This window comes from Zonotrichia albicollis, chromosome 5, assembly GCF_047830755.1.
Source record: "Zonotrichia albicollis isolate bZonAlb1 chromosome 5, bZonAlb1.hap1, whole genome shotgun sequence".
Lineage (NCBI taxonomy): Eukaryota > Metazoa > Chordata > Aves > Passeriformes > Passerellidae > Zonotrichia > Zonotrichia albicollis.
Genome location: NC_133823.1, coordinates 1,603,222 through 1,627,161, shown reverse-complemented (window position 1 = coordinate 1,627,161; position 23,940 = coordinate 1,603,222). Strand labels below are relative to the sequence as shown.

At 44.4% G+C, this 23,940-nt stretch overlaps 1 protein-coding gene across 3 annotated transcripts in view; it reads left to right on the top strand.

The window, feature by feature from the left end:
• FGFRL1 (fibroblast growth factor receptor like 1) overlaps positions 1-23,940 on the top strand; it is a 170,190-nt gene that overhangs the window by 81,310 nt on the left and 64,940 nt on the right. For all 3 annotated transcript variants that reach the window (XM_005490836.4, XM_074540502.1, XM_014269738.3), the window contains exon 3: positions 951-1,223. In XM_005490836.4, coding sequence (XP_005490893.1) covers positions 951-1,223 — 273 coding nt within the window. The remainder of the gene's footprint in view (positions 1-950; positions 1,224-23,940) is intronic.

Below are 23,940 nucleotides of genomic sequence, written 5' to 3'. Positions count from 1 at the left end.
CACACCCATTAATAGACTATTCTGGGAAGAGCACTGCTATTGCAATCTGTGTAGAGAGCTTGTGCAATTAATGAAAAGGCAGAAAAGGCAGATGCAGGAAAAAGTCTCTCAACTTTTCAGAGCCTTGGGAAGGCATTTCAGTTGGAATTCAGCTATGGGAGCCTTCCCACTGCTGGAGTCTTTATCACTTCTTTTTTCTGATTGCTGGCCTGTCCAAGTGCATCCTGTTATCATGTGGCAAACAGTGTTTTTAGTCTGACATTCCAGGGACACTCTCTTTTGTATGAAATTATCACCTTTTACAAAGAGCAAATATTTGTCAAGTGGGTCAAACCGGCAGGGTTGCTAAGGAAATTTATAAAAATATCCTCTTTTGGACTATAAGCAATGTTAACATATCAGACTAAGCTGTGTCTTTTATTGAAGCAGTACCCAATGAATATTCTGTGTTCAACAACTGCAGGCTTATGTGTCTCAGATAAAGCCCATCTGGTGACTATTAAAGGGAATTACTGTACATACAACATGAAAGAATTAAAACATTTGGGGGGTGTGGGACAGTGTTTTGTTGTAAGTACCACTCTTGTTACTAATTTTACCTTCAGGATAGGTGTTAGGTTTAAAACAACTACAGTTTCTTTACCAAATACACCAGGAAAGTTTGTGGTTGGGCTCCTTCTTGCGACAGGAAAATGCTGGAAAAGCAATAGAGCCTCAGAGCCAGGCTACCATGGTGGGTTAGCATGAGCTGCAAAGCTATAGCTTCAGGTCTTGCTGTATCTCTCTGTAATTGCTGACATTTTCAGCCTTGGTTGTAAGTGGTTTTTGGTAAGCACCTTCTATTCTGTGTAGCAGTCAGTGTAGTGGCCGGATTGATGACACAGCTTTGAATCAGTGCTGTGTCACTGGCAAAAGCCATAACAGCTGTTGCTGTCTCTGCTCTTCGCTAGGCCCCCCCAGGATCGCTGACAAAGTGATTCACCGCCAGTCCGTGAGGCTGGGCAGGACCATCAAGCTGCTGTGCCCGGTGGAGGGTGACCCGCCGCCCCTCACCATGTGGATGAAGGACGGGCGGACCATCCACAGCGGCTGGACGAGGTTCCGCATCCTCCAGCAAGGCCTGAAGATCAAGGAGGTGGAGAGCGAGGACGCGGGGACCTACATCTGCAAGGCCACCAACGGCTTCGGCAGCGCCAACGTCAACTACACCCTCATCGTCATCGGTGAGTGCGGCCGGGCACCGCCGGGCCTCGCCTGCTCTGGGGCCACAGACAGCTCATTTCATGCGGCTGCCAGAGATTGCAGATTTGCTGTGTGGTGGGGAAGATGAAACAGGAAAGCCTTATAAATGTGATTGCCTGGCAAAAGATTTTGAGAATATAGAAGCTATAAGCGAGATTGAAATGAAAGCAAGCTTTGAGATACCTTAGTTACTAAACAAGGGGAAAACAATGGTGTGGCTGGACTGAAGGTGATATACCCTGTGCTTGCAGACAGGTCCAAGGGTCAGAGCAGACCCTACTAGCTTGGCAGAAGGGGTTCAAAGACTAGTTTTTAGTGTTTAAAATGTAACACAGTATGGTACTGTAATGGTTCTTCCAGGCTGTAAGTAAATGCTCTGGGATTTGTATCCTGTACTAGATTGGTTAGTGAGAATTAAAATATTCAACACAGAAGAAGATTTATTGTATTGTAACGGGAACTTTGCTCGCTTGCACTTCTACTCTCTTACCCTTTTACTCTCTTACCCCTTTTACTCTCTTACCCTTTCTGCTCTCTTACCTTTTTTACTCCCTTACACTCTTACCCTCTTACTCTCTTACCCTCTCATCCTCTCTACCCCTTTCTTCTCTTGGGCCTGCTCCAAGCTGTGCCTGGCAGCTCCCAGCAGGGCCCTGCACCCAGGCCCTTTGCAATAAACCCCAAATCCCAGCAGGGCCCTGCACCCAGGCCCTTTGCAATGAACCCCAAATCCCAGCAGGGCCCTGCACCCAGGCCCTGTGCAATGAACCCCAAATCCCAGCAGGGCCCTGCACCCAGGCCCTGTGCAATGAACCCCAAATCCCAGCAGGGCCCTGCACCCAGGCCCTGTGCAATGAACCCCAAATCCCAGTAGGGCCCTGCACCCAGGCCCTTTGCAATGAACCCCAAATCCCAGCAGGGCCCTGCACCGAGGCCCTTTGCAATAAACCCCAAGTTCCACGACCTGGCTGCAGAGATCTCTCGTCTCTGTCCATCCTGGCTGTCTTACCCCCTGACTCTCCAGCAGCTCTGCTAATCATTCACTGGCCTCCCCTCTTAGCTGGCCCCTCCAGTGTTTGAGGATGGCCAGGGCTGGCAGTGCTGCTGCGCATCTTCTGCTGCAGCCGGCTGCGGGCTGATAAGATTGCAGAGTGCCAAAGGTTACACATAAACAGAAATGATGCAATAGCCACCGGGGTCCAGATCACAATGAATTCCACACAGGAAAGGCTGTGTGATAAGGAGAGGTCACACTGATCTTTATGTTTGCTGTTGGAACAGGATAGCTCTCAAAACAAATGTTGGAGCACCCGTATGAAAACGCACAGCGGGGAGATCCATGTGCTGAGCTGCTGTAAAGCATGGTGTCTTCAGGAATAATAATATCTGGGTTGAAACAAAGCTCTGAGCTGGCATGTAACCCAGGGATGCTTGGCTCCTGAGAAATCTTGGTGGAGGCAGGATTAAGAAAGCTTCAGATGCTGTCTCAGTGACCACGGGTTCATTGGCAATGCTTTTGACATTTTCAAAAGGCTTGCTTGGCCCAGCAATGAGATTTTGGGGCTGCTCCAAAGACTCCCAAAGACATTTCTCTGGGTAATCAGAGATTCCTCTACAGGGGCTGCCACAGAAGTGTGCTCACTGGTGCTTGGCTGGGAGAAGGAAAAGAGCTGGGTGAAAAGCAGTGTTTTAGAGGATGCTGGGGGAGCCACAGGGAGGATTACAAAGCTGGGGATGAGATCAGATATCTTGCTCACCTTTTGCCTGATCAGCATCCCAAGCATCTGGTCTACAAAGTTCTGTTTCTCTGAGATGGTGGGAGTGAGGACAGAGTTTAGGGCAGTTTCCAGCTGCCTACTGGTTGGCTCTTGGCCTGGTTTTGTTTTATTTCTCCTTTTTATTGTTTGCAGCAGGAAAGGAAACTGCTGTGGGCTCAGGGCATGTAGCAGACACTTGGTGCTGCTTGATGGAGGATTATCACCTGATAGCAGGGTGATTTTTGGAGAATGCACTTTGCTGCACAGCCCGTATAAGAAAGGGACCAGAATGTAAATAGCTTTTCTGGAAAGAGAAGCTTCTGTGAGGGAAACCCTTTGGTGACTCCTGTAGCATCAGTGGGATAGAGCTGCAAAAGTTGTCTTATACTTTTCATAGTTTGAGGATTTGGTTTTCCTTGTTCACCTCTTTCTTAGCCGCATTCGCCCACTTCTCTGTGCTACAGTGAACAAACAGGGTGAAGTGGAAATAGTCTTAGAGAGTCATGTCTATACAGACTATTGGTTGTGGAGAAATTAATGCTATAGGTAACTATAGTTACTTGCTTAGTCCAGCTTTGCTTTTGCAGTATGTGGAAGTCGCCGAAGTTGTTGATCTCTTGTGTCATCATTTATCTTCTTTAAAACTCAAGCCATATCCCATTATTCCAGAGCAGAGGCATCAAGGTATCTGTAAATCAAAGAAGACTCTGCCTATTTCTTGGTAACACAACAGAAGCAAATGAAAACAAAAAGTCAGGAGGCACAGGGTAAACGTTGCACTAGAATTCAGGAAAGATTGGGACAAAAATTCCAATTCAGTTGCTCAGGGAAATTGGATTATCAAATATAATTGTGTTAAGAACAATAGTATTCATTATAGTTGGCACTGAAAAGCCCTGGGCAGAAACCCTAGTTATTTAGAGCCTCATCAGGCATCTATGGAAGGAAATGGCAAGCTCCCTCTGGCCTCTGTGGGTGTGAGATTGAGCCCTGTGCAAACAAATATTGATCCCCAAGTACCAAGAAAAGGGTGACTTTATCCTTAAATCTGTGTCAGACATAGGGGCTGAAGTATCATTCATTTCCACACATCCTTGTTGTAAATACTGGCTAAACCCAGTACTTCTTTTACTATTTTGTGCCTTCTTTCCTCATCTCACAGTGTGCCCCTGTGCATTCTTTTTGCTCAGGCCATTTTTGATGGATTGCTTACGTCCCCTCTCTTTAGTGGTGCAGTTGTGTTCATGTAGCGTTTCAAACCGATTGCTTTTCACTGCAGCAGTTTCCCCTGAAAACAAATGTTCCCCTTGTGTCTTTCCTGTCAAGCTCTGCAAGTAAACACAAGGTATCACTGACTTACTCTTTCAAAGGACCCAGACATTTAATGCAATGACCAGATGCTCCTGTTCGTCTTGGTGAAAATACTTTTGGTTGAGAGAAAATCAATCCCTTGTTGGTTTTCAAGAAGGAGGCAGTGTTTTAAAACCAACTGCATGTCAGTTTTGATGACGGAGATCAAATTGATGGAGCTGTTTTGTTTGTGCTCTGGAAAGCACAAAACTTCATTAGGCTTCTTGCACCATATGGCTTCTCTATTTTCCCACTCCTTCAAAGGAGAAAAACCCCTCTTATTCCAGCTTTACTGCTAACACCAAACATGTAAAAGCACACAGGTGTCAGACATGGGCAAGGTGGTTAAGATATTAGATCTAGAACAGCATTAAATGATTCATTAAACACTAGGACTTAAAAGAATATAATTCATGTTGACGTGAGAGCACTCTGGAAATTTAATCAATGATATCTGGAAAATATTCAGTAGCTGATTGCAAAGTTTTGGAGTTGTGCTGTATAATTCTAACTGAGGTCTGCCACACCACTGGCAAGTGAGGAACTGTCACCCCAGTGTTATTTACATGGAGGCTGCAGCAGAATAAGGTGATGGTTTAGCCAAATCCTACAGAGAGCTGTGACTAAATTCAGCAGTGTCCAACCTCTCTGCCTGCTTTCAGTGCTATGTAACTCTTACTAATTTAACTTTTACTAGCCACAGTATTCCATAATAGCACAGAGAACCAGCAGAAATCTGGGATGTTGTACAAAGGAATAAAAAGGTCGGTGGATCCTCCAACACTGGGGGGGTCCTGCAGATGTGGCAGAGATGAGCTCCCTGGCTGGACTCTGTGAGATGTAATAATTCAAATATAATACTGTTTGAATGTCGCTTTGTGGCTTCAGGACAGGCCTTGCTTGCAGCCAGCCAGCTCAGTGCACGAGCAGAGCAGACTTAGGTGTGCCTGTGCATGTCTGGAGACAGGACTCCAGCTTGCCTGGCTGGAGAACCACTCAGTCTGGAAGTGCAGATGAGATGGATTACAGTGATTTTACAGATGGTAACTGAGATAAAGGCAGACCAGGTGATTAGGCCAAGACCACATAAAATAGGAGCTGAGGCTCAGAATTGAGTCTAAATCTCTTAAATCTCTCCCTAAAAGACGATCCCTACTTCATAACACACTTTACCTCCTAATCTTGTGTCTTCCTAGCTGCTCCTTTTGGAAGTGAATCTTCTCTTATTCTGGGATTTTGATCATCATTCTCAAACAAAGGCTTTGCCAACCCAGATGGTAGCAATTGGTTTCTGCCCTGCTTATTTCCCCATCTTCCCAGACTGCAGGGCCTGGATCCCAGAGATCCAAGGAATCCTGCTCTAATACAGCCCTGTGTGAAATGTAAGCCAGTAAAAGCAGATTACCAATATAAGTCAAAACTACAATTTCCTCTCTTAGCTATCCTTAATAGTTTTTGTGGCTCACCACAAGATTTGGGATGCCAATTACACTGCAGACGGATTTACAAATGCTGGAAGAGGAACTTTAATCAGTATTTAATTACATTGCAGTTATTAAGTACAATGGTTCCTTATTTTGGAGAATTATGTGTGGCTCATCAAAACAAATGTGCTATACCTTCCCCAAAAATTATGTTTACAATGGTGCTCATTAAATCTTATCTTTTTTCCCCTCAACTGAATTAATTCTAAAGGTGTGAAAAGTAACTTTATTTAATTTATAGATGGTTGGTTGGAACCTGCGGTTTCTTTACTGCATAATTAAAAAATTCCTTGCCAGTGTGCTCTAAAAGGAAACTTAAGGCCAAAGAGGAAGAAAGAAAGTGCTGAATAGCTACTCCTTGTTTGAAAACTGTCCACCTTGTGTGCTGAAGGGAGGCATGTTCTGCAGAAAAAAAAATAGCAGGTGGTGGTGTAACTGAAGCCTCTGTCGAGCTGTGGCCAGCTTGGCCAAAATGTGAGTTTGCACACATGGAGCCACACTCCAGCCATCAGGCCCTCCCTGGGAAAACCTAGCCCAAATGGGTGAGCTTTTCCTGACTCAAAAATAACTGAGAAAACAAAGTATTCTAACATGGAAGTGCTGGAGGACCTCCATTGCTGCTCTCTCTGCAATAATAAACAGTATCCCGAGTTCCAGGAGTCTGGACATTCTCTGAAGGGAAAATTGTTTGTGAACAGCTGTAGGAAAGACTATAGGTAAATATTTATGCAGTAACATAATGACCTCTTTCACTAACACACAACACAGAGGAGTTTTCACTTGCAGAAGTGTTGTAGGCCAAATCCTGCAAGGTGTGCCAGCATTACAACATGTGGGGCTATTGCTGCAGGTGCTGCCAGTAAATACTGCTTGAATCAGTTGCTCAGCCAGGTGATGAAAGATCAGACTGTCTCCATTTTCACATCTGCATCCATGTTTCTTACTGCTTTCTGTAGCAAAGGAAAAAAAAAGCAGCAGCAAGAGTTTGAGGCTGTCAGCTTCTTGCCTCACTTGGTGTTTGTGAACTGCCAAGGACCCATCTTGCTTGGGTGCATCTCAGCACAAAAAATAATCAACATGTAAGTCCAAGAAACAGCTTCTCCTGAATTTATTTTTTGCCCTATGTCTCTGACTGCTGCAGTTGTTTATTTTGTTCTTTGAGGGTTGTTTTTTTGAGGAGTATTTTGGTGAAGAATCCATCATCTATCCAGTTCATATCCCCCTCTGGTGCCTGCCCCATTTGGGCTGTAGAGTAGTAGTGTTGATGCAGAGAGCAGGAGGAAAAGGGCAGCTTGTTGTCCTGATCTGCTGATGGGCTGTTTAAAATTTGAGCTGCATCTCACTTTCAGACAAATGTTAAATGTCTGCTGTCTGTCTATTGCAATTGATTGTTTCAAGAATCTGTCCTGACATCAGATGATTTATCTTTAAAGTAGCTTTTTCCTGCTGAGCCAACTGCTATTTTATGCTTTTTTACAGCTTGTCCAAAGACAGCTCTCTTTGATAACAGGCATGTGTGAGAAATTTGCATTAAAATAACCATTTTTTTTAAACAGTCAGCATAAGTATCCTGAAAAAATTCATGGCCTTGTCTGAATGGATATTTATTCTTACATTCTTTTTTCTGCTTGTAGTAGTAGAAAATACTGTGTGAAAAAAATCAAGTCCAGTAAAACATGGTTTGCATTACACTTCTGCAATGAAGTCATCAATCCGTGTCTCAGAACTCATTTACAGTGCAAAAGCTGAGAAAACATTTCTAGCCCAGAGTCAGGTGCCACCAGCCATCTTGGAAAAGCATGACAAATTCATTTATGTTTGGGTTTTGGCCTCTTAAGAAACTCTGGGGACCAGAGAGAGATGTGCTCAGCAAGAAGATGTGAATCAACCCTGAGTCAGCAATGTGTGCTCCAAGGGTCTGCTAATGCTAAGCAAAAATTGAAATGAGTCAACACTTCAAAAATAAAGGGGAAAAATATGCAGTTTTTGCATTTGAGAACAAGGTGGTTTAGCCTGTGCTGATCATGGTATGGAGTTTAGTGCATTTACTTCAACATGAAGTGCAAAGGGCAGTCCATCCAGCGTGGGACCATTAACACAATCACAGGGCATATAATCATGGCTGATGATGATTAGTCAGTTGTTAGATGGAAATGAAGAGTTCCTTGTGACAATAAACAGTTCCCACGTTCGTGTTCAGTTTGTTAAGGCCCCCAGTCCAGCAGCTGGATCTGTGTTGGTGGCCGCCTGTGCACACGCAGGGTGATTAACACCAGATGAGGATCTGGCCATAGCCACTGATGCTTAGTAATGGTCGTGGTGCTAATTAAAGCTCAGATTGGTTTGGGCCTTTGGGAGCTGGGCAGAAGAGGGGAGCCTTCCCAAGACCCAGCCACTGGAAAGATTGCACAAGGATCTCATGTCAACATGTGATGAGATGCCACCGTGTCACCCTCTGTGGAGGTGTAGCAAGGGGTTTGGTTCTTAACAAGAGCTGCCTTGCTGGTGTTGCCAGGTGAAGGAACCCAGCGTGCCAGCCTGTGGGAACAGCCTGGAAATGGGCATGAACGGGTCCCAGTGAGTAGAGGAGTCAGTGAACTGTGAGTGTTTTCATGTTTTGGTGCAAACTCATAGCTAAAATCTGTTCACTTGGAAGTGAAGCTCCTTTTCCACTGGAAGTGACTCACTGTTGACTAACGATGCCCTCACCCAAGCAAGGGCTCTTCCTGCTCAGTGTTCATCAGCCCAGGCATAAAGACACACACCCTGGCCAAGCTTGGTGCTGCTCAGGGACAGCACAAGCATGTGAAAAGAAATCTAAAACCAGTCAGTTCCTACCCCCTGAGTTTCAGGGGTTTTTCACTTCTTCCTCATTTGAGAGATCCAACTCAGAGTCTAACAAACTCCCTGTCCAATATATTCAGCTGTACAACGTCCACTGCCCTGGGAGAGGAAAGGAGGAGAAAGAAATATGCTGAAATGAAAAGGTGTTGTGACTATTGCTGCAATGTTACAGGGAAACAATTTCACTAGTTTTCATCATTTTGATGAGTGCTGCACCAGACTGATGTCACAACAGCCCATAACAATTTGTTCTTCAAAAGCTTGATCCATGAAGAGGTGATGATGTGAGTGCCAGTATTAGCTGAAACTGTCCTAAAAATGACTGATCAAAAATGTAACTCTGAGTGGTTTGACTGATGGTCTTGGTGAACGGGTGTAAAAGGCTGGAAAATACCACAACTGGGCAGCAGTTTTGTTTCTTCCAAGTCCAGATCTATTATGCAGCTCAGTGCTAATGCTGTATAATGTCCACAGTTTTTACAAGATCTTTGTTCGGTTTTATTAGTTTCATTTGATTTTATAACAAACTTTACAGTATGCTTATCAATACATCATGTTCTGGCTAACAAAAGCCTCACTGTTTCGGGTAGATCTCTTTTTTCCCTTCGTGAAGCTGTAACATAGAAGCCAAGTTAAGAAGGTGACAACACCTGTTCACAATTTAAAGGAAATGAAAAGATTTTTTTTCCATGGATGTAAGCATGAAATTCATACATATATGTATGGATATATAATTTCCCCCCATACTCCATCCTGTGGCAAACCAGAGCTGCAGCCAGTGTAAATCCCAGGCATGCAGGACATATGGATGCATTTAGCCCACAATCCTTTGCAGATGCTTTGGAGTGTGTGGTGGCTGCTACACCCGTGCAAATAGCAAGCTGCAGCTCTGCTTGCTGCATGAATATTGTTTGGGAATGAAAGCAACACACAATACCAGGCAGGCTGACGTTAAAACCGTGTTTGATCTGAGCAATTTATGGCTTCCTTCTGTTAAACGATATTAATAGAAAGACCCTCTGATCCCAGCGAGTTTGTGGTGTTCATGTTGGGTTTTTCTCGTCACTTTGTCTGAGGCTAAAAACATCTCTTGCCTCTGACTTTATTAATCAGAGCTGTCTTGGTGCAATCCTCCATATGGGCAGTGGGTGGAATTTCCCTGTTGGCAGTGCAGTGCTGATGTGCTCAGCCAGAGATTTGTCCACATCTGCATGTCCACAATGCTGAGGAATAGCTGTGTTCCTGAGTAAAGCCAAGGCAGTCCCTGCTCCAGGCTGGGGATCTGTATGTGTGTGGAAGGCAGGCTTTCCAAAGGTGGTCTGGATTCCCAAGCAAGGTTTGCTGTGACTGCAAAAGAGTAGTTAGGAGTCTTTTAATTACTAGCACCCCAAGTAATGAGAAGCCATCAAGCTAATTGCAGGCCTGGGCATCAGCAGCTTTGAGATATCTACCACCTTGTCAAGCATCCAAGATGACTTATCTTCTCCAAGTAGCAGGGTCTTTCTACAACTTCCTTACAACTTCCCTACTACTGCTGTCCTCCCCTATTCCTGACAGTTTTTCCTTGGAAGTTGTGCTCCTCCCTCTGCTTCTCGCTGAAAGCTGGGAGTGAAGGATTTAGCGTGGCCTCACTGGACTCAGAGGACCAGGGAGGCTGAGTTGAGCTTCATGGGCACAGTGTCTCCAGGAGCTCTGTGCCAGAGCACCGTGCCCCGTTCCCTTGTGCCACCACACATTCTGCTGTCCCCAGTTTGCACAGTAAATGCCACAGATAGTGGTATCAGTTAACTCAGAAATACCCAAAAGGCACACTTGTAAATTAAAGCACACTGAAGAATATTTATTATAGAGTGAGCAGTGCCAAGTTGGACCAGTTTATAACGTGTAGCATGAATGTTGTTTTTGGAGACTGCTTTTTTATGTGTAAGTGCACGTACACAGCACCAACTGCCCGCATGCTGCCTGTTGATCCATGCATGTAGGTATGTTGCTTGTTAAAATGTATGGTTGCTGAGGAGCTGTATTTTTACATTCCTGTAGGGTCTGGTTCTCTGCCTTTCCTGTGCTATCTTTGGCATCCACATTAAGAAAAAGATGAAAAAAGGAAAATAAAAATCAACAGAGCTGCTGAAAATTAGTGTACAGACCTATTTTAAAATCCAATTTATTTTTGTTTGATGAGAGGAGGAACATATTCTATGTTGTCCTTCGTGAATAATATCATTGTGCTAGAAGGCTTTGATTCTTCCTTCTTTATAATAATGTGGGTTTCATAGTCAGAAGACCTGAGTGTTTACATTATACACTTCTTGGCAATAAAATTGGAAAAGAAGAGGGAAAAAAAAGTACTAATCCCAGGAGTTCTGAAACCTACACTCCTTCTCAAACGTACCCTGTTAAAGACATTAAGTCCCTTGCAAACATCCATCTATCAGCAGTTGAGAGTTTGTAAAAGGCGTACTTTGTTCTGAACTCCCTGCCCTACTGATTATGCACAGTTCTTTTATTTTGAGAATAGGATGACGACCCCTTAGCCTGGTAATGATGACAGATTTATGTATTTTAACACCCAGACGCTGCTGTATTTGTTAAGGGCTGCCAGACTCCAGCAGTGCGGCGACCGTAGTTTATTTTCATTGTCAGTTTGTGCTGCTTTTTAAGGTGTTCTGCAGCCACTGGAAGCAGCACCACTGCTGCCTTCAGAGGTTGAGATGTCAGGCTGTTAAGAGCATAAGCCACCATCCTTGGACTGTTTCCACTCATAAAATGTCAGTTTTATTCTGGTTGCTCTGGCGGGATGGAACCTGTTCTTCACACCGAAGCCAAGGAAAAGAGGGGAGAAATAAACAGTAAAAGGAGTCAGATAACACAGAATTTATCCCTTCATTTTCTACTCCCATGATGTATTTTGCAGCTCTCGAGATAATGTTTTAAAGAAAACCTTCTTTTAATATGCAGCAAAAAGCAAAGAACACAAATGCACTTTGCAGGCGTAGCTGTTAAAGTGCTGTGTGGGTCAGCACATCTGTCCTCTGCACAATGCATCTGTCTGTGATTTTTCTGGGTTGTTCTAAATTACTGCAAGTGACAGAACAATAGGGAGACAAACAGTGAAAACAATGCTGTTGTTTAATATCAAGCTAAATGATTAACAGGCCTGTACAGAAAATATTTCATGTAAATTAAAGGGAAGCAAATTATTTTATTTTCCATTGCAATGATCCAGCGCAACAAAGACAGTTGATGTGTTTCTTCTTTTCTTCTCTTCTTTTCTTTGATCTTGCTTCAGATATGTTTGTTCCTGTGTGTGTATGTAAAGTTCCTACAGACACACTGAATATTGTTAGGTTATAGAGCAAAAAATGCAGAATATGGGTGGTTTTCTGATCTCTTCATGCCAACTAAACCACTAAGTCTGAGTTTATTGCACAATGTAAATGATACATAGGCCTTTCATTGCTTTTTTTCTTCCAGTTCATTGTTTCCCTGAAAAATGTTGTCAAGTCATTTGAACTATTGAGTTGAGTCAGTTTTCTGCTTGATTGTCAACAAAAGGCTTTGAAATATTTGGCATTGAATCCTCCATTGCGAAACTATTTTGATTTGGAAAACCATCACCACCAAATTCTTCATCGACTTTTCTTTAGTCCAATATTGAATGTTTCTCTTCTTAAAGGGAAGCAGTGTGACCTGGCATGTTGGTTTTGTGTTGGGTTTTTTTTCAAACTGGAGAAAGTTATGGTGACCTCGGCACTGAAGTAGACAAGGATCATCATCTCACCTTTGCTGAATGTGCAGCTGGCAGGAGAGAGGAGAACTGGTGGCAGTCCTCCTTGATCACTGGTGGGCAACTGGGAGACTTGGATCCCCTTCGGGTGCAGGCTGGGATTCCCTGCTGAACAGCTCCAGGAATCTGATGGAGGAGAAGGACGACGCCTCCCCAGTCCCCAGCACAGCCCAGTGTTTGTGCTCTGTTTGCAGTGTCTCCTGACAGCTCCTCCTGGTAGCCCTGGTGTGTGCTTTGGCAGGAGAAACTCCAACCCAGGAGAAATTTGTGGCAACAGCATCAAGGGGGTAGTGTCAGCCAAGGTCTCTCATGGGCTGCTTTGGTTTGAGTGTGGTTTTGTTAATCCCTTTCCTTCAAGGAGGTTTGGAAGATGCAGCAGCCTTCACTTCTGGGAAGTGAAAATGTTGATGGTGAATTTTGAGAAGCTGGTGCATGTCTTTGATTTGAAATACAAGCAAGGTGCTGAGCATGTTCCTGGCATTGGAACTGTGTCCTGCTAACACTGGCTTCATCTGTAGGGACTCCTTTTCACCCCCTTTCCTCTGGGATGGTTTTCAGAGCCTCTAAGGAGGTGTCTGAGAAACTCTGACCAAGAACCATTGTAAAAACGTGTCTGAAAAACTCTGACCAAGAACCATTGTAAAAACATACCTGTGTGACCTTCAAAAAGATGGTGTTGTTTTCTGGGTGCTCTGTCCTTGGATAATTATGGTATGGAGAATTTTGTGGTGCCCTCTTGAGACCTTGCCTTGATAAAGAGACAAAAGAGCAACATCTCTCAGGGGTAGATGGGTAGAATTGTATGAGAGAGGAATTTGGCCACTGCACATGCTCAGTACTGTCAGAGCTGGTGTGTATCTCACACACCGTCACAAGGAATGATTTGGAAACTTTTTATCCTTGTTCTATGCAAAAGCTGCATCATGGACATACTCAACTATGACTTAGCCTGTTAAATCTTAAATACACAAGTTGTGCCTTGTATGTGATTATTGCTATTTGTTTGTTTGACTTGTGTTAAATTTTCTTCAGAATTTTTGGCCCTGCTGTGTTCAAAGCTTCTCACTTATCAGGAGGATGGGCTGCTCACTGGGCTGCTCACAAGTGACATTTTTGCTACCCTTCAGCATCTTCAGCAAGGGAGGGAATACTGCAGATCCTGTGACAGCACCTCTGTTGCTCCAAAGCCATGTCATATCCTTGGCATATCCTGAAGGAGAAACTCTTTAAAAGTTTCACTACATCCTTCCCACCTCATATTTTGACAAAGCACTCTTCTGTCTTTTGGGCCAAATCTATTAATTTTTTCTCATATTCTGTGGACCACAGAAATAGTTACAGACATGAGGAATAAAAGTCAACAAGATGCCTGCATGTCATTCCTATTAGTTCTGCTGTAATCTTTATTTAGAGTATTTTACTGACAGCTATCTCCCTGGAGCTCTGTACCAGCTTTTATGACACTTGGTACAGGGAGCCTGTTTCCTGTGGAGAAATGACCAGTTTGTTTATTCCCCTATTGGAGTTATGGCTTTTTAATATTGCAGATGTGACATGACACCTGGTGCCACCCCAGCACTCTGCAGGATGTGCAGTGATAATGATTTAACTTTTGGGGATGGTGTTGCTTTTGGGCTTTGCTTGTTTATGGCCCCATGGACTTGGAAAGTATTTTCAAGGCTGTTTACTTCACCCTGCCTATTTTGGGGGATCTGCTATTGTAATGCAGTGGGATTTTCCTCCAGCCTCACATGCTAAACCATGGCTAAGGGGAGATGATAGGGCCAGCTCTTTGCTGGTACTTTGGTCTCTGCTCTGAGTAGTAGGTGGATTTTTAGCCCCTGCTTTTCCCAAGCCTCTCTTCAGATATAGTATGACTCAGGCCATGAGTGAAACGCTTTTCATGTTCTTACTGAGGGGAGAAGTGGACCCCACTTAGAGGCCTGTAGTGTTAAAGGAGGATGGTAAACTGAACTTTCAGCATTTTATCTCTGGGACCATCAAAGATAGCAGATAAAGGGGAGTTTTTCAAAAGCAGTCAGCCGAGGCTGAGTCAAGCCCTTTTGAAGAATTCCCATGAACTTCCATGGGATGAATACTGCCATTGCTGAAAGCTTTTGAAACCTTACCTAAGCATCCAGTGACATTTCTTGAAAAATGTGTGTACTAAGTACACATTCCTGGGAAAATGTAAGTAGGGTTCACATGTGTTGAATGCTGAGGTGCTTTCTCAGAAGCAGGTGTTTTGAATGGAAATTGAGAAAATGGGTTTCAAAAGCAGTTTTAATGAGCTATAGTGTGTTCCCTAGTCAGTAGGGACATGGTACTTAAAAGGTATTTTTTAGAATAGTTTTCTCTCCTGTAAGCAAAGCCTGACTGGTAAGCTGGCTGTGGCAATAAGCAATTCCCTAACAATAATCCAGCACATTCAGCTGATGTGTGAAGTCGTGCTGAGAACAAAACCATTGCTAGGTTTGCTGGTGTCTGACTTGCTGGAGCTCATGTGATGCTTTGGGATTCAGAATAGGAAAGCCATTTCTGTACCACCTCTGGATATGAGCTGTAACAGTTGAACACAAGCTAGAAGGATACAGAAGCTGAGAACTGAGACAGTCCCGAGGTTGCAGTCATCAATTTTATTTTTTTTTTCCAGTTTATGAAAACTGGAGGCTCAAATATCAGGAACGCTGCAGTTGGGTGTAGTCCATGCATGCAGTTGCCATTGGCTGTGGTGGGAATTGATGGAGTTACTCAGAAGGAATGTATGTGAATGATGAGCAGGGGGCCCCACCCATGTTGCAGGGCTGCATCCTCCTACCTGCTCTCCTTAGCTTTAGGACTCATCTGGAAATTCATTGGACTCATTTGAAGGGAATGGCAAGTATTGTAGTTTTACAGGAAGGAAATGAAGGACAGAAGGAGCAAAAGAAAAGAACATTAAGGGAAGGATTTTTTTTTTAATCTTTCCTCCTTTTTGCGTTGCAGACATATTAAGTACTTAACATTTTAAGAGCATCCCCTGACTTAGAAAAGCTGGCAGAGATGGGATTCAGTATGAATCTGCCAGATTGATTTACAAATCGGCCTTACGAACTCCTGCTGCTTAAACATACCAGAATGCGACAATTAAAGCCAACATCTGGAATTCATTGGTGGAGCTGATCCTAGATAAACATTAAATGAATGTCCATTTCCTTAGCATTGGATTTCCTCTGGCTACCACAGCTTAAGCAGTGTCATCCTATCAGATAGAGCTGATGCTGATAGCAGAGCAAATGTCAAAGTCATGAGCCAGATCAATTTGTTCTGTCTTTTAGCACTGAAACTAGGACTAAAGCTGGGCTGAAGACACCCACTGGTTTTTTCCACTAGACTGTGGGAATGGATTCCTCATTTCACTAACCAGGGCTAAACTGGTTGTGTGACTCTCTGTCTCTCCTGTGCAGAATACTTCAGATTGTTTAGGTTAATCTCACTTGAGGAACTTTGTCTCAATACTTCCTTCTGTTTCCCCCAAACCTCACAAAGTTATTGAAGTCTCCCTCCACTCTACAAATACAGGGAGGGATTTTGTTTGTTCGTCAGAAACATAGAAAATCAGCTAATGAATTTGGGACTAAATTAGTTGCAAATTACATAAGTGGAAGCCAGTCACAACAAATACACATCTTCCTTTGAAATAGATCTCCAGTATTCAGCATCTTCCCTCTCTCACCAGTCTGACAGTCAATGGATTCTTCTTCCCACCTTTTGCCCAGTCATTCAGCTTAATAAAAGCATCAACTCAGCACTTCGGTTTCCCTAGAGAAAAAATTGCATGAATCTTTCCATTTTCTCCCCTCCTGTGTTTTTGCACTCTGCCTCCCCTCACTTTGAGGAGAAGCTGTATCCATGTGGAGACCATCTTGGCTTGGAATTGACTTTTCAGGAGACATTTAGGTTTCCCATCTCCTGTATCCAGCTCAGCAAGGGCTGTGAGGGCTGTGTTTAACATACCCCAGAGCTCTCAGTGTCACTGCAGCACCTCAAGGGCCGGTGCATTTCAGGAAGGGATCACAGGTAGGTTCCCTGAGTTCCCCTATGAAACCAGAGGGACGTTCTGTGCGGAGCAGGTGCCTTCTGTCCTTCTGTTCTTCTGTTCTTCTGTTCTTCTGTTCTTCTGTCCTTCTGTCCTTCTCTCCTATCCTTCTCTCCTTCTGTCCTTCTGTTCTTATGTTCTTCTGTCCTTCTCTCCTATCCTCCTCTCCTTCTCTCCTTCTCTCCTTCTCTCCTTCTCTCGTTATCTCCTCTCCTTCTCTCGTTATCTCCTCTCCTCTCCTCTCGTTATCTCCTCTCCTCTCCTCTCCTCTCCTCTCCTCTCCTCTCCTCTCCTCTCCTCTCCTCTCCTCTCCTCTCCTCTCCTCTCCTCTCCTCTCCTCTCCTCTCCTCTCCTCTCCTCTCCTCTCCTCTCCTCTCCTCTCCTCTCCTCTCCTCTCCTCTCCTCTCCTCTCCTCTCCTCTCCTCTCCTCTCCTCTCCTCTCCTCTCCTCTCCTCTCCTCTCCTCTCCTCTCCTCTCCTCTCCTCTCGTTATCTCCTCTCCTCTCCTCTCCTCTCCTCTCCTCTCCTCTCCTCTCCTCTCCTCTCCTCTCCTCTCCTCTCCTCTCCTCTCCTCTCCTCTCCTCTCCTCTCCTCTCCTCTCCTCTCCTCTCCTCTCCTCTCCTCTCCTCTCCTCTCCTCTCCTCTCCTCTCCTCTCCTCTCCTCTCCTCTCCTCTCCTCTCCTCTCCTCTCCTCTCCTCTCCTCTCCTCTCCTCTCCTCTCCTCTCCTCTCCTCTCCTCTCCTCTCCTCTCCTCTCCTCTCCTCTCCTCTCCTCTCCTCTCCTCTCCTCTCCTCTCCTCTCCTCTCCTCTCCTCTCCTCTCCTCTCCTCTCCTCTCCTCTCCTCTCCTCTCCTCTCCTCTCCTCTCCTCTCCTCTCCTCTCCTCTCCTCTCCTCTCCTCTCCTCTCCTCTCCTCTCCTCTCCTCTCCTCTCCTCTCCTCTCCTCTCCTCTCCTCTCCTCTCCTCTCCTCTCCTCTCCTCTCCTCTCCTCTCCTCTCCTCTCCTCTCCTCTCTCCTTGGAGCCCCCCAGCCCAGCTGAGCAGGAGGGAGCTGTGACCCCTCTCAGGACACAGAGCAGTGATGCAGAGCCCTGGCACTTTGCATTCTCATGGTCTAGAGTTGCCTGCTCGGGGCAGGCTCCAAGAGGCAGAGGTATTTAGGTATTTTCCTTGCTGCTTGGCCCTTTTTCCCTTGTGGCCCTGCAAGTGTTAATCTGCAAGGTGAAACCGAAACGCCAAAGAGCTCCTCAGAGAGGAAAGATTCAGGTGAGTTTACAGTTGTGTTATTTTGCTTTGCTGGTGACTTCTGTCTGGTGGCTTTTCCAAAGCAGCTGGTAAATATTTTTCTCTGTGTTATGGTGCCCAACAGTAGCCTGGAGTCCCAGTTTGTTCCTATAGAAGATAGACCTTTGAGGTCTATAAAATTTATACAGTACACTTTCTGATTTTTATTAGCCTAGTAAAAGAGATCATATTTTGTGTGCTTCTGTATCTTTGGAACGTATGGCTGGGGAATTATTCTGCAGGGCACCAAGCTGCATGTTGTGGTAGAAAATACTGATTTATCTGAGCTGTGAAAATGGTAGACCAAGCAGATAATGAAAGTCCTTGAAATGTTTCAGACATACACAGCCATTTTAGAATGTCCCACAAGGGGGCTGTGGGTTACATTGTCATTTAGCTTTTAGTTGTTGCTAATTACTTCCACCTAAATAATAATTTCCCCAGCCCATTCCGCGTCTCTCAGTTATAACACTACAAAGAGTGAATTTTCTTTTCTCTCCTCTCCTCTCCTCTTGAAAACAGTTTCATGGCAAGTGGTCTGTTTGTGAACATGCAGTGAATTCAAATACCTTTAAAAATTATTTAAAACTATTTAAAACAATTATTTTTAAAATACACTTGCTTCGAGGCCCAACTATGTATGGGGAAATTAGGGCACAGCAGAAGGCAAGTCCCAGCCTTTAGAGTCCGAAGAGATAAAGTTGATCAAGGACTGGTGCAGTAAGAGGTACTGAAAGGTAGAGGAAGTTTCTAAACTTTGTGCAGAACTCTGGTAGAATAAGTGGCCTCTTTATGCCTTCTATTAGTTTTTTTCCCTGCATTGTTTTTCTTATCTGGGCAGCTAAAAAAGGAAACAAAGTACTGGCCAGTGAAGCTCATGTTGTTTAGTACCCTGTTTCTATTCAAATGGAAATTTGTTCCAAGACTGGGCAAATCGTGGTGCTTGTGACAGGGCTGGAGAAGAACATGGACTGGAAGGTAGATGTAATTTCTCCCTGCAAGATCAGCCATGACTTTTACCTTGATAATGAGGAAAATTGCATTCTTCCAGTGAAGGAGAAAAGGAAATGGTAGAAATGCATATGAAGAAGGAATAAAAGTTTTTTTCCAATGTTTGGCCTAGGCTGGAATATTTATAGTTGTACACATTCTGCCCAGTTCCTTTGTTTGGTCATTTCCAAAATGACCTTATGCCAATACACTGGCAGATGTGGGAGTGGAAGGGATGACACAGTGTCACTTGGGTGGGATGTTGGGATGTGTTTGACCACCCTCTTGATCTCCTCTGGGAGGATGATGCCAGCTGCACAGCCTGGACACAAGCTAGAACTTGCCTCTCTCCTCTGTTGGTTTTCATGCCTCTGTCAGTGATGAGGAGGCTGAGCAGGGAGCTGAGGAGGCTTTGGGTCTCTGTTCCCTCTGCACAGTCCTGGAGGTGCTCTTAGAGGGAGATGCCACATCCTCCTGGCCTCCTTCTGCCATGCAAAGCCCCACTAAATAGCTGAGTCTTCACCACAAACATAGGTGAGTCCCCTTACCACCACATGGAAGGAATAACCAAATTCTTTGGACTTTTGTTCACTAAAGGCCAGTGGAAGATAATTCTGAGGTGACTCTGTTTCCTTCTGCATCATTTTTCTGACCTAAAAATAACACTGTGGCCCTTGTGGTTGCCATTAGGGTTATTTAGTGCTGCAATTTTTTTTTTTTCCCCTTCCCCTTTCCAGAACACTGGTGCTGCTGAGCAGAAGAACTGCCCCATTGTGCGAGCCCAAAGGAAACACTGCACAGAAAATGTGAGGAATTTTTAGGCCATGATATGTTTGGACTAGGAGGCAGGGGACTCGGAGGAATGCAGAGTACAGTTCCAAAAATATTCCTTGCAGCAGTGCTCTTGGTCAGTAACAGTTATTTTTGTTGGCCCACAGCTCTGTGGAGCAGGGCTGATGTCATTCCCCGCACGGTGGAGGTGGGAATACAGAGAGTGCCCTGTGGGTTTGCAGGGCTGAGAGTGGACAGCTGAACCAAATGCCTGCTCCTGTCTCAAATGCTCTCCCTGTTGTGAAAAAGAAAATTTAAAGGCAGCATATTGTAGGGGATTGTGAGGGTAAAATAATTAAGAGCACCATAAAACATTTTCTGTAGTCGTAGTCCCTTCCTTCCCTGTGAGCTCCCTTCCTCTTAGATCTGCTGCTTTTCTGCTCTCAGTGATTTATGTGCTTTGGAGTGCTTTTTGGGTTGTGTTTATGATGTTAGACTGCTTTTGTTATTAAAAGTGATCAAAGAATAACTTGTAGTGCTCTGGTATCCTGAGCATCTCTGGCTGAAACACAGGCATGTGAACATCTTCACAGTGATTAAATAAGCTGATAATATACCCTAGAACACCTCTGGAGAAGAAAACCAGCTTTTTTTTCTGTGATAGACAGAAAAGAGAAGTAAAATGTTGGGACCTTTTTCCTTGCTCATGACTCTCAATGCTCGTTGTGATCTTGGTGATGCTGATTTGACTTTGATACACATATGAGGAAGAGGCCAAGAAATAGAGAAATCTCAATTTTCATTAAAAGTTTATCTAGACTGATAAGCTGGTAAAAGGTGTGTGCATCCATGAGTGGTATGAACCCAGCACAATGTAACATCACCTCAGTCCTCCATAATCTGAATTATGGTCAGCATATTACCCCAGAGATGGGGCGTCACAGCATGTTGGGCACGAGGCAAGGAGTTAAAAACCTGTATTTTAATCCTGGTTCTTGCATTTAAGCAGACCATTTAACCATGTGTGCCACTGGTTATTGCTTTCTACCTGGGTCTTGTATACAACACACGTGTACCCCTGGAGGGACTGTGTTCATCCTCGAGGGGCTCTGGTTTTTGTTTTGGCATCTGGATTTAATTGCAGCCACACTCTGCTTCTTCACAGCCCCAGTGAAAGTTGTGTCTCTTGACTTGACATGAAGGGAAACTTATTTGAGCTATGGGAGTGGTGCAGAAGTCCCCAGTTCAGATCTTTATTGCATCCTGTTTTATGGGGAAAGGAAGAACCCGTAAAAAACCCAGAGTGCTGCCTTTCCTCAGCCAGGTATCTTGGGGCTGCAGGGGGAGGAAAACTGTACAAAAACAACCCAAAAGCCTATGAATGCAAAGGTTTCCTAACCTTGAAAGTTAACTTTTGGGTTGATAGAATCCATGCAATGCTGACAGCTATACAGTGGCAGGAAATTATTAAAGGTGTCAGGTTTTCCATTTTAATTCTGGGAACACACTGGCTGTAGATTTTCTTGAAAATATTGCTGAAATGGTCCCACTTTCTAAATTGGAAAGATTTACAATTTACCTTTTCTGTTAACCTCTTGTTCCTCAAAAGGTTAAGTAAGGGAAATTCCTCTTTTTAACACTGGTAGCTGTTTGACAGGCTTTCCTGAGCAGTGGGTAACAGTGGATTTCTCAGCAAATGTGCCAATGTAATTGTAAAGGAAACATTAACTTGCAAGTTGTCTACAGCAGTCAGGGAAATCTGCTTCTGTCATATAATTCATACACCCTGTTTAATTTTCATGTTGCATAATGTACCAGAATGGAATAGCATATAATAGAAGAGATATTTCAGTTGCATGCGACCTGCAAAGATCATCTGAGGAATTCAGAGATTGCCAAGTCAATGTGTGCTGCTAAGGGCATTGTCCAAATGTCTCAAGCACTGACAGGCCCAGGACATCAAGCACTACTCTGGAAAGCCTGTTCCAGTGTTTGGACAATCTCTGGGTAAAGAAATGCTTCCCAGTGTTCAATCTAGACTTCCCTTGGTGCAGCTTGGATCCATCCCCACATGTCCTGGCACTGAATACCAGCAAGAAGAGCTCAGCTCTTCCCTCTCCACTTCCCCTCCTCAGGAAGCTCTAGAGAATGATGAGCTGCTCCTCAGCCTTCTTTTCTCCAAACTGGAATCATAGAAGTGTCTAGGTTAGAAAATACTTTTAAGGTTATTGAGCCCCAAGTAATGAGTCTGTTCCAGTGTTTGACCACTCTTGTGGTGAAGAATTCTTTTCTAATATCCAATCTTAACCTCCATAACACAGCTTGAGGCCAGCAGGACAGTCAACTTGGGCAGGTGAAAATAAATATAATAAATGTATGTATGTATGTATGTACAAAGGAGAGTGGAGTCGAGTAAATTTTGTGTTGGCATGGAGCTTCAGGCTTATCCTTAATCAGGGCATCTTACCTCAATGTTTGCTGGGGAAAAGATGGAGCTTTGGTAATGTGAGATAGACAACATAGAGGCTGCTAGTTCAGGTGCAGGGTGGTCCTGAGTGTTGGAGTGCAGGAGAAGGAAAGGATGCTCCAGTGTGCTTGAAATGTCAGTGAGATCTTGGGCAGTGATGGGATATGCTGGGAGCTAATTTGGATTAAAACTAGAGCATCTGTGGGGAGGACTGGAAAATTGATGTCTCTCTGGGAAGGAAAAGCTGATGAAGCTCTTGGAAAGTCTGGAATGGTTCTCCCAGGACTAATCCACATTTCTAAATTTCTGTCTATAAGAGCTAAATAACCAGCTGTGTCTTCCCTGCATGGATTTCGTTGGGACAGGTTAAAAAAATTAGTTTTGTCTGGTGTTTCATCAGAACTCCTTGGTTTGTGTGCGAAGCAGCCATGGAAGGCCAGGGGGAGGTGATGGGCTGGGGAATATGTCAGGGTTAATAGACCAGTCAGTCCCTTGATTAGCTCTGCCCTGGCAGCTGCCTAGCAGTCAGCTTCCAGTATAAATAATCTTTCAGCTCCAGGGTTGGTATTTCCAAAGCTTAAAATATGAAGGCCATACTGTGCTCTTTCTCAATATCATGACCTTAATAGGTTTCCAGTAAGAGCTGTAAAAGCTGTCCCCACACACGCTCTGCTTTGTGACTTGAAAACATCTGTGCAACAGTGCATGGCTCACTGTCCTGGACAGGACTGGATGAAGAGCAGTGCCTAATTGGACAAGGAAGGGCTTTGATGTGCCCCAGATGAAAGACATCAGATGGTCTCTCTAATTAGCCACTGAAGTAGGTTTGGAATTCTGCAAGTAGAATCAGAAGCATTACTGGTCGTGGCTAAATATTTTTAGATTAGAATAGGCTATTTTGATTGGAAGGGACCTACACCAACAATCTAGTCCAAGTGCCTGACCAATTCAGGGCTTACCAAAAGCTAAAATATTGTTGAGAGCATCTCTTAGAGCACTGGCAAGTTTGGGCATTGGCTGCCTCTCTGGAAAGCCTGTTCCAGTGTTTGACCAACCTCTTGGGAGAGAAACCCTCCTTGATGTCCAGTTCAAGCTTTCTCTGAACCATTTTTGTTTCTGTTCTTCAGTCAATCAGACAAACTGCTGTGACTGGGTGTGGTGGCCTGTTGGGACACATACTGAAGGAGACAAGCAGGACAAAGGAAGCAACAGCACATTGTCCTGCACTGGGAAAAGCAGGCAGAGAAGAGGGTTTGAAGAGAGTGATGGTTAAAAGGTCCTGAGTGCTTCTTTTTCAGGGACTCAGTGGGGCAGGTTGTGGACACCTTATGCTGACACCTAAGGTATCAGGGGTTTATTGGTAAAAATTTCTGTGGTACCCATAGAAGTTACCAAAACACCATGAGAATTGAAGCAAGGCTGTTCACAGGAAGTTTTATACTGGCTGGAGCACCAAGGGAAGCTGAGACACCTTTGGACTTAAGGAGTCCTGGCCCTTATGAAGGTGCTGAAATGGGGAATGTGCCAACAGTTTCCTGGACAGTGGAGTCCTGTGTGTCTCCGAGAGCCTTGCCATGCTATTGATATGAATAATGTTTATTGAAACAGGGTGTTCCCATAGTCACTTCCTCACCCTGCCATTGCAGCACCCTCCCCCAGTGAAATTCCTGCCTTTATTTCAGCCATTAGCAGAGTCCCAGTTTTTAGCCAGCTGTTTCCCCAAGGGTTGCTCTGCAGGGCAGGTCATTGCAGCCAGGACCCTCTAAAGAAGATTTCTCTGTCTGGATTGTACTGTGAAGCAAAGCCGGCAGTGAACACTGGATTCATTTTCTGTGTTATTGTTAGAGTGAGCTCTTTATAACCATTCAATTTTCTTTTAAATAAATCCCA